Source organism: Vombatus ursinus, unplaced genomic scaffold, assembly GCF_900497805.2.
Source record: "Vombatus ursinus unplaced genomic scaffold, bare-nosed wombat genome assembly UNPS02014176.1, whole genome shotgun sequence".
Lineage (NCBI taxonomy): Eukaryota > Metazoa > Chordata > Mammalia > Diprotodontia > Vombatidae > Vombatus > Vombatus ursinus.
The window spans coordinates 501557-511526 of record NW_020953954.1 but is presented as its reverse complement, the minus strand read 5'-3'; the positions used below and the strand labels follow the sequence as shown (position 1 = coordinate 511526).

The 9970-nt window shown below is 51.0% G+C and overlaps 1 protein-coding gene across 7 annotated transcripts in view; it reads right to left on the bottom strand.

Annotated features, from left to right (window-relative positions):
• LRRC56 (leucine rich repeat containing 56) overlaps positions 1-9970 on the bottom strand; it is a 62052-nt gene that overhangs the window by 18388 nt on the left and 33694 nt on the right. For all 7 annotated transcript variants that reach the window (XM_027860167.1, XM_027860166.1, XM_027860170.1 and 4 more), the window contains 2 exons: positions 7715-7811; positions 4243-4440 (listed from right to left, as the gene is read on the bottom strand). In XM_027860167.1, the coding sequence (XP_027715968.1) occupies positions 4243-4440; positions 7715-7811 (295 nt within the window). The remainder of the gene's footprint in view (positions 1-4242; positions 4441-7714; positions 7812-9970) is intronic.

The window sequence follows — 9970 nt, the reverse complement described above, 5'->3', positions numbered from 1 at the left end:
AGAGATGCTGTAGAGGTGAAATGGATCAGAGATGCAGCAGAGGTGAAATCAACCAGAGATGCTGCAGAGGTGAAATTGACCAGAGATACTGCCTTTGAAGTTCAGAACAAGTGATGTAAAGAGGTGAATGTGACCTGAAGCAGCACCAGGAACATCCAGGCTAGGTCCAAGAACAATAATTGGCATCAATGTAGCACTTTATAAATATTATCTCATGGTCCTTACAACGACCCTTTGAGTGAGGTGCTATTATTATCCTCATTTTACAGATGAGGAAACTGAGGAAAAATAGAAGTCAAATGACTAGCCCAGTATCACACAGTTAAGTGATTAAGCAACATTTGAACTCAGGTCTTCTTGACTCCTCTGGTGCAGCTAAGTGGGTCCATTGGACATGATGAGGATGTACTTTCCCACAAGGCCAAATCTCTGGCATTGGCCTGAGGCTATAATCCCATCAACTGGTCCTTTCATCGTGGCTACACCCAGTCTCCCAATTCTGTTACCCTGGACCTAGCCTAGCCCTCCATTGTCTTACCTCCTTAAGGTCCCAGGCCACTTCCCACTCTTAATCCTAGCTAGGCTCCAGTCTCCCTTGGCCATGTGGTCCAGGTTCCTGGAGTTATATTACTTCATAGACTACTTGGCCACTCCTAGATCCTTCCCATAGTCTTTCTGTATATAAGGTCCATCTTGTCTCCATTAAGATGATTAGATTCTTAGAATCTAGCCAATAGCTCGCTAACATTCAGACTCCTTAAAAGTCTGCCCAGTATGATAGATGTTCTAATAAACCTTGTCTTTGGCTGAAAGAAGGCTTGGGTCAAATTCTTTCGGGCAGGACCTGCGAGTTCTGATTTTGAGGTTCCAGCACCCCTAAACCTCAACAGACAGAGCACTGGGTTTGGAATCAGGAAGACTCAGCTTCTTGAGTTTGAATATAGCCTCAGACACTTATTAGCTGTGTGACCCTAGGCAAGTCACTTAACCCTTTTTTTTTTTACTTCAGCTCCTCATCTGAAAAATGAGCTGGAGAAGGAAATGGCAAACTACTCCAGTACCTTTGCCAAAAAAACCCCAAACAGGGTCAACAAAGAGTCCGACAGGACTGAAAAACAGCAACAACAAAACTTCCTGGATCTTGGCTCAGCAGTTCTATCCTGCATATCACCTAATTTCCCCTGCCTTTGAGGCAGCAAAGATCATGACTCTTCCTGTGGAGTCACCAATCCACATCCAGGGTCTGGGATCCTCAAGATCCCTATCCTCCAAATCTTTAACTCATCAGAGATTCCTGAGCCACTGCTCCCCTTTTTCTGTGGGGCCTGGGTATATACTTGAACCTCCTCTTTGTCTGTAGAAAGCAAGTCACCTTCCAACATGCCACCCCTTAGGATATCTACAAACTCTGGGCTTTTGATTTGGTTTGAATTCCCTCCCTCAGGCCACAGTCTGGCCAAGTGTACAATTTACAGGACTGAGGACTGCCCTCCAGCGGTCTCCTTTCCCAAGAGACATTCAAAACCAAACATTCCTTCCCTATTCATACACAAATAACGCTCCACTAAAACTGGGAGGGACCTGCCTTCTTAGACATTACCTCCTTTTTCTTCTTTTATCCTTTTCTATCACTTTCCCATCTTCCCAAAGTCAAACCTCTTCCCTCTGGCTGTTCAGGGTTAAAGTGAGTTCTAGTAGAACTTGGAAGAGGTTTAAATTACCCAGCTGAAAGTAATAATAACAATGACAACAACACCAACAACAATAATAATAATAGTAGGGGAAGGGAATAAGCACATGTATAGCACCTACCACGTGCCAGGCACTGTGCTAAGCATTTTACAAATGATCTGCTCACAATATCCTATGTGGATGGTAGGATTTTATAGTTGAGGAGACTGAGGCAGAGATTAAGTGACTTGCCAAAGGTTATACAGCTAGTAAGTGTCTAAGGCTGAATTTGAACTCAGGTCTTCCTGACTCCAGGCCCAGCTCTCTCTGCAATGTGGTACCCCCTGGCTGGCTACAGCAGAGGTGGTGGGCATAAAAGACAGATTACTGAAATGACATTCACAGTCTTCCAGGTACAGCACGTTTTTATCAGTCTCTTCTTGACGAATGGTTACAAAGGGTTTCACCAATAATCTCGGTGGGGGGTTCCTCATGGTAACCAATTGCTCTCTAGGGACACCAACAAAAACACCTTCAGAAGCAAGGGAGGACAGCTGGGAGCACTTTTCTATGCTTATTCCATCCTGAAGTCAGGAGGACCTGAATTCAAATCCAGCCGCAGAGACTTCCTAGCTGTGTGACCCTGGGCAAATCTCTTAACCCTATTTGCCTCAGTTTCCTCATCTGCAAAATGAGCTGGAGAAAGAAATGGCAAACCACTCCAGTATCTCTGCCAAGAAAACCCCAAATGGGGTCTCAGAGAGTCAGACTCAACACAACAAAAACAGCAGTGTTCCTTAGCACAGTGCCTGGCACAGAGTGCTTGTTGACTTTCAAGTTGGTCCAAGATCGGACTGGCTAAACAGCCAATCAACTTCCTCCTTCTCCACCCTGGCAGGGAGGCCCATACCTACCCAGGGGAAAGGGACTTAAGACCCCAACCTAGGGCCCCTCCTCAGGCTTATCTGACCAACCCAATGTTTTGTTTTGTTTTACAAAAGAGGAAACTGAGGCCCCAGGCATTGAAATGACTCACCTGTGGTCACACCAAGGTCAGGGTTGAAGGTGGGCTTTGGAACCCACTCTCTCTAGATGCCACCACAAAGCCAGCCCTCAAACCTCAGCAAAGGAGATTGAAAAGGGGACTTTGATCTACTTTCCACTCTGCCTTTGGCCTGTGAGCATTAGGTTCTCGTGGGACCCCTTGGAAAAGGGTCACAGACTCAAAGTGCAAAGACCTGGGCTTGGGTCTCCACTCTACTCCTGACTCACCTGGTGACCTCCCAATCTCATACCTACTTTCTCTGACCCCATCTCTCTGACTTTGGGATGGCTGTATCATCATGTGAAAAGACAGGAATCTGACTAAAGCCCCCCTGTCTCCAGGGATCTCGGTGCCTGTCTCAAGACTGCATCTTCAGGGGAGGTTTAGGGTTTAAAAACTGGGAGCCCTGAACCCCAGAGTTGTTTGGATGTAATTGGGCATCATCAGATTTACAATCTCGCCTCCAGAGATGAAGAATGGGTAAGAAAGCTCCTGGTCTGAGGGCATTAGATAGTTGAGGGGGGCTTGGAGCTAAAGAGCTTGGTGCCTGGGAGAGTGAATTTCCATCTGAGAAGATCAGAGGATTTTCTGACTCTTTTTTTTTTTTAAAGAACTGGAAAAAGCCTTTTTCTTTTTAAAAAAAATTGGCTTTAAGCTAAAAGAGCATGGTGGCCATCCTTGGTAGCTAAGGATTCCAGCTTAGCCAGAAGCAATAGGAAGTGGAGCAGTAGAGATTCTACATCCAGGGGAGCAGGAGATGCTGAGGTCATGCCCAGTGCACAGGAATATCACTGGAAGATTCCAGGGGCCCTGCCTTGGGGAAGGCATGAATCAGCTCTCCTCTGGACACATTTTTCGTGTGTCAACCCCTCCATGCGTGTTCTCTATTTGCAGCCACTCTCGCCATAGACACTATGAATGTTTGTGAGAGAACATGACCCAGGTTTATAGGGGAAAAGATTTGTTGCTATGTTTCTTATTATACCATTTCACTAAATGCCTTAATTATGAACTAACTATATTCTCTGGCTGACTATTAAAGGTAAACACATTGGTGGAGGTTCAGGGAGTTTGATTTTTTTTTTATGGAGATGTGAATCTATGGAGTCCCTTGGATCTGAGGAAACTGTTCTGGGGGGGGGGTACCAGCCCTTCCACAGGAGGGGGGACAGATTTCCAGTCCCTCCAGACACAATGCATGAATGTTTGCATATTGCACACACCAGTCTCTGAGGCCTCCTTCTGGCCCAGCTCTGCTTCTTCAGACCTCCTTATCATCTTATCTCCCCCCCTCCTTCCCAACTGCATAACTGCTTGGAAATCTTCCCACTTTCGAGAATGTAAAAGCCCTGGGGGACTCCTATGCTCTGCTTGGCTCCCTCCCTGCTAGACTGGGAAGAGAGCTGGCAGGCAGACCCATAGGACCACAGTGTCTTTGAGGAGGAGAAAGGAGAGGGGCATGCAACTTCTGCTCCCAGCCCAGTCCCCCAAGGCCAGGGCAGGAGCAATCAGGTCCAGGCCCTCACCTCGGCTGCTTCTGGCTCTGGCCTCAGGCAGATCAGATTCCCCTCCAGAGTGAGTATGTGGAGTTTCTTGCAGAGACCCAGGTAGCGCACCTGCTCAAGGTTCTCAATGTTGTTGCCCTCCAGGTCCAGAACCTCGAGCTGATCCAGCAGACAGATTTGGCTCAAGTCAGAAATATTGTTGTAGGACATGTAGAGCTCCTGGGGAGACAAAAGGGGCCATGAGCCTGGACGCTGCCCTCTGGTGGGAGTGTGGGGAACAAAACCCAGACAATACCTTCAGGACTGGGCATACCCTAAACATGCCAGCCAAATCCCCAGAGCTCCTGGGGAGACAAAGGGGGTTATGAGCATGGATGCTGCCCCCTGGTGGGAGCATGGGGGACAGCCAAAGGGTCTGAAGAATTCCTGGGGAGGCCAAAGTGGCTGTGAGCCAGCACTCTGGTCCTGCTTGGGGATGGGGATGGAGAGAGCCCTAACAGGGAGTTGGGGCCCAGGGAGGGTCAATGAGGAAGCAGCCTCTGCATTTCCTGAGCACTGACCTATCCGACTGGATCCTGGAGCAGCCCAGGGGTGGGAAGAAGGAACCCCCTGGGCCCAGCAGCCCAGAGACATGCCCTTCCCCAGCCCCCCAGTCAGCTGCTTGTCAGGGGCATGCAGGTATGGGGCACACTCCCTAGATCCAGAGTAAAGAGCCAAAGTGGTGATGAGTCTATCAGGGGACCCCTGCCCTGGCTACTACCACCAGAAGAATGGGGAAAGGGGGAGCTGGGTTCTGAAGCAATATACTCCAAGGAGATGAAGGGTCCACGCCCCTGGGGAGTTAACTTGGGTCGAAAGCTCTTCAGGAAGGACCCCGAGGGGGAGGGGGAGGGGCCCATCTGCAGCTGCATCTGCCTTCCCGGAGCGGCACAGGCAGAGTGGGGACCTCAGCCTGGGATTTCGGTGGGCTGGTCTTCCTGAAGTCCCAGCAAAACCCACTTTGGACTCTAGGCAGATGGTGTTTCTACCGAGCAGAGTCCAGAGACACTATTAAGAAACAACCCCCAAATGCTTTTGTGCAGAACTTTGAGGTCCAGGTGCAGAGGCAGAGATGGGAGGAACAGCGGCTGGGCCAGACAGAGGCTGAGCCCTGGGTGGAGCCTGACCACCTGGATGAGGCGGGTTCTGGGTGCCACCTTCTGGAAGTCTGCGCTGGCCTGGCATGATTGGCCCAGGGCCCTGGGGACCCCTTAGACGCCTCCTCAAGGTCATAACCCTGGGCAGCCCTTAGGATGCCAGGTATACCCGGGTGCAGAGGCAGAGCCCAAAAGCCAGTGCTGGGTCCAACCAGCCCTTTGGCCCCTCCTGGCCTCACTTTCATCTCCTGGTCATTCTGACCTTCAGATCAGCCAGCCCTTTCCTTTGGAAGCCTTTGCCCTCTTGTCCCATCAGCTCCTGGGCCTGGCCGAACTGTAGCCCTGGGAACGGTGCCGCCTGGGTGGGGTTGCCACACATGACCATCCTCTATTGACACAGGGCTCTGGAGAGGGCAGCGCAATTAGGGTTAGCCGTGTTGGCTGGTGGGGGCTGGGGCTCTCTTGGGGAAAGGATAAGGATCAGGGAAGGGGCTGGTGCCCTGTGCAGGGAAATGGGTCAGGGAGAAAGCAAAGCCCCTCAGCCTTCATCTTGGCTGTTTTCTTCAGCAAAGAGAATGCCTTTGCTTGCACTGGGAAGGTCAGAACAAAGAGGACAGAGAGGCAGAGAGATCAGCAGCCCAGCAAGACCTCCTCTGGAAGTGGCCCATGAGATGGCTGAAGCCCCATCAGGGATATCCGAAAGACTGTGGCCTGGGGAGAGATGGTGCCACTGGGCAGAAGGACACATGTGTGGACAACTTTATGCCTTGGATACTTGTCAAATCTGCAAATGACCAAGAGCTGGGAGGGATAGCACGCATATCCCAAGACCAAGTCCAAGTGCCAAAGGTCTTGACCAGTAGGTCACTGGCCCAACCCAAAGAAGATGGGGTTTTTCTGGATTGGACCCATGACTTTATCGGCATGGGGGCTCAGTAAGACATCTCACCCACCAGTGCTGGGGAGGGTCTGCTCTGGGACTTAGACAGAGGGGCACTGCACAGCCAGTGTGCCTCAGAAGTAGCACTTGAACTCAGCTCTCTCCTGTCTCTGGGTCTCTCTCTCTCTATCCACTGTGCTGTGAAATTTAAGATGAAAAATGGAAAACTGATGCTTGAGATCAACTTCCCCAGCTCAAGGTGAGGGTGGGAGGATGGCAAGGTAGCATAGCATCTGAAGAGAGTCTGGGGGCTTTAAAAAGCCGACTTCCAGCTTGGGGTGAGGCCAAAGCTGAGAGCTGGAAGGTCTACCTTCTGGGGCAACAGAATCAACGCTGCCTCCATCCCCTGCCCATCAGATGCAGTCAGGAGGCCTCTGGTCAGTTCTGAGTGGTACTGGGCTCCCTCCAAAGGCAGTGAGTTTCCCACCCCTGAAGGGCTTCAAGCAGAGGTTGGGATGTTGAAGGAAGAACTCTCATTAAGCTTTGGTAGAGACTGGAGGTCCAGCTCGAGTCCCGAGTCCCAGCATCTCCTCACTGGCCAGGTGCTCTGAAGCCTCTGTGGCGGTGGATTCTGGACCCCAGAGCAGCAGCACAGGCAGAGGACAACAGTAACTGAGGCAGCAGCAGCAGCAGCTCCAACCTCCTCCCTATGCCTGGGCCGGCTGCTTCCAGTGGCCCACCTAATGTCCTCTCCAAGCTCCTTCTGGTTTGCTTTCCTTGCTTTATTTTGATTTCTTTAAAACACGCAGACACCTGGGTGTTTGACAGACTGGCCCCTGGCCCCCAGGCCCCGTCAGGAGAACATTCCCTGCTAAGAGCTAGATTAGGGCCTAGGGGTGGGCGACTGTGTCCTTGAACGAGGCAGCCTGGCGGCTGGAACCCATGCGCACCCGGCCTCCAGGCCCTGTGCTCCTCACTCCACCCCAGTTGGCCCAGGCTCCCCAAGGGCCTCTGGACTCCTCTTTTTTCCCTCCAGGGGGCTGTTCCTTGACAGCCCAGCCCTCAGGCATGTGCCTTGTTTCTGACTTTTGGCTATCCCGGGTTATGCTGTGGTCAAAGTCTTCTGTGCGTGTAGTGTAGGCTTTTCCTCATCCTCAGTAGCCTACCCTCAATCCCTTAGGAGAATTCTCCCGACTTTAAACCCCAGGGAATCCCAAGGGTCCCCTTTGGTATGTGAGTAAAGCAGGAGGCCTGAAGGCTCCCAGGGCTGCCCAGAAGAGCCCTTGAGCTTGTTCTCAGAGCTGACCTCCCCCCTCCTTGCCAGGCCTGAGAGGAGACTTGGGGGCTGAGAGCCAAGGGGCTGAGGGCATCCTGGGGAACCTTGACCCTGAGAGGACCCAGGAGAGAACACATCCGGGCAGTGCTCCAGTTTCCTGGGGACGCCAGGGCTCCCGGGGGTCTACAGAAAGCAACTTACCTTCAGGGAGTGAAGGGAACTGATTCCGTCCAAGTCTGCCAGCCCGCAACGAACCATCCACAGAATCTGAAGGTGAGACAGGGAGGTGCCCAGGTCCCTTGGAAGAGATCAGAGAGGAGACTGTGGTAAATGAGGGAAGGGTCTTCAGGAGGAAAAGACCAAAGGTTCTCTGTCCCATTGAGACTACTGCCTCCCCTAACAATGTTCGCTTTAGCAGCAAAGATGATAACCGACCCATTTTACAGCTGAGGGAAGAGAGACAAGCAAAGGTTAAGTGACCTGCCACAGCTAGTAAGTGTCTGAGGCCGGATTTGAACTCGGGGTCATCCTGAATCCGGGCCCAGAGCCCTGTTCCCTGCGCCACCAGCTACCCCTGAGAAGGGTCAGAGAAATGAAGAAGAGGGGTGCCCCGTTATTCTCTGCTGGCTCTTGGTCTCTTGGCTAACTTGCTGACAGCAGAGGTCGCTCTTGTCTCTGCAGGCCCAGGGAACCTCCCAGAACCCACTCAGAGGGAAAGCTGTTGCCCTTGTGGTGATTCCGGTGGGCCTCAGGACCTTGGAAAGGGAACATGGAGAGCCTGACCAGAGGCGCAGGCAGTCCATGGGGGTGGGGGAGTGTTTTATCTCTGCAGGCAGATTTGGGACGTTAACAGTGGAGTAGGAGGACAGGGGTGGAGTCTGAATTTGAGCTCGGGATTTCTGGGCCACAGAGTAAAACACAGGCATGGCAGGCTCCTGGCAAGAGATGGAGGACCCCTGAAGGGAATCAGAAGGAACCTCAGTGGCACCCTGTACTATCGTCCTGGGTGATCTCATCAGTGGTCATCTCTACTAGGATGATTCTTACCTTTGACCTCTCTTTCAAGGGCCAGTCTCAAATAGCCAATCGCTGATTAAAGCAGATGTCCCATAGGTGTCCAAAATGGAGCTCATTCTCTCCCCTCACCCGAACCCTTCCTTCTTCCTACTGTGCCTTCTCTATTATTGTTGAGAACACCACCATCCTCCTGGGCTCAAATCCAGGGGTCTTCTCTGACCCCTCACTCTCTCTCAACCTTGGTAAGGTCTCATGTGCACTCTCCCTTCTCTCCTCTGACGCTGCTACTACTCAGCACTTCACATCTAGACACTTGCTATGGCTGCTGGCTGGTTTCCATGACTCAAGTCTCTCCCCACTCCAGTCCATCCACTCAGCTGCCAAAGTGATCTTCTTAAAGTCCAAGGCTGACTACATTACCTTCCTCCTCCCACTCAATCACCTCCAAGCTCAAATATCAAATCCTCTGCTTGGCTTTTAGAGCCCTTCATGACTGCCTGGCCCCTTCCTCATTTCTTACAGCACAATGGTATCTGTCCCTTCTGCAGACCATAGTTTATTCAGCCACTGCTCAATTGATAGGCATTTCTTGAGTTTTCAAGTTTTTGCCATCATAGAATGAACTATTATCTGTTTTATGGAAGAATTTGTTTTACTTGATTATGCATATTACAAGCAATTTTTTCCCTTTTCTCTGTCTTTTTTAATGGAATGGGAAATTGGAGGAAAAAAAATAGATTTCTATTAATTAAAAAATCACTCTCCCTACATCCCAACACTATCGCCTGGGTAAGTGGAAGAAATTCAAGGCGGAAACCACACTCTCCCTTGGAGAGGGATGGGCCAAATTCCAGAGGTATTTCTCCATGCTGCCTTCAAGGCACATCTATCCAGTTAAGTAGCCTCTTCTACTTATGGCCCTTTTAAATGCCAGGATCACAGATCTGGGACGCCCACACTTGGCAGATGTAAGCTGTGTATCCATATGGGTCACTTAAATAGCCCTAAACTTCTGAAGAGAAAGAAGGTCCTCTTCAGGACACGAATCTATTGGTTTGGTAGTTAATTAGGGCAGCACACATTTATAGGATGCTTTAAGATGTGCTATCTCATTTAACCTGTCAAAATACATCGGAGGCCCCCTGTTTCCCAGAGCCAAAGCCCAGCCAGCAGGCTGTGCCCTGAGCTTGGCATAACAACCATCCTTTGTGCTCTGGGTGCTCTCACCCTCTGGCAAAGTGTACTGCTTTGACCAAGCACCAGGTGTTCACCAAGGACCTGAGAGCACCTTGCTTGGCTTCCTCACAATCCCAATTCTATGTAAGAGCTAAGTGCTGCACTCCTCTGGGAGACAATCAACTTGGAGACTGTTCCAGGACCCAGGAACACCTGGAGAAGTGTTGCCCTGAGCAAAAGTGGGCTGCCTTGCCTTCCCCGAGA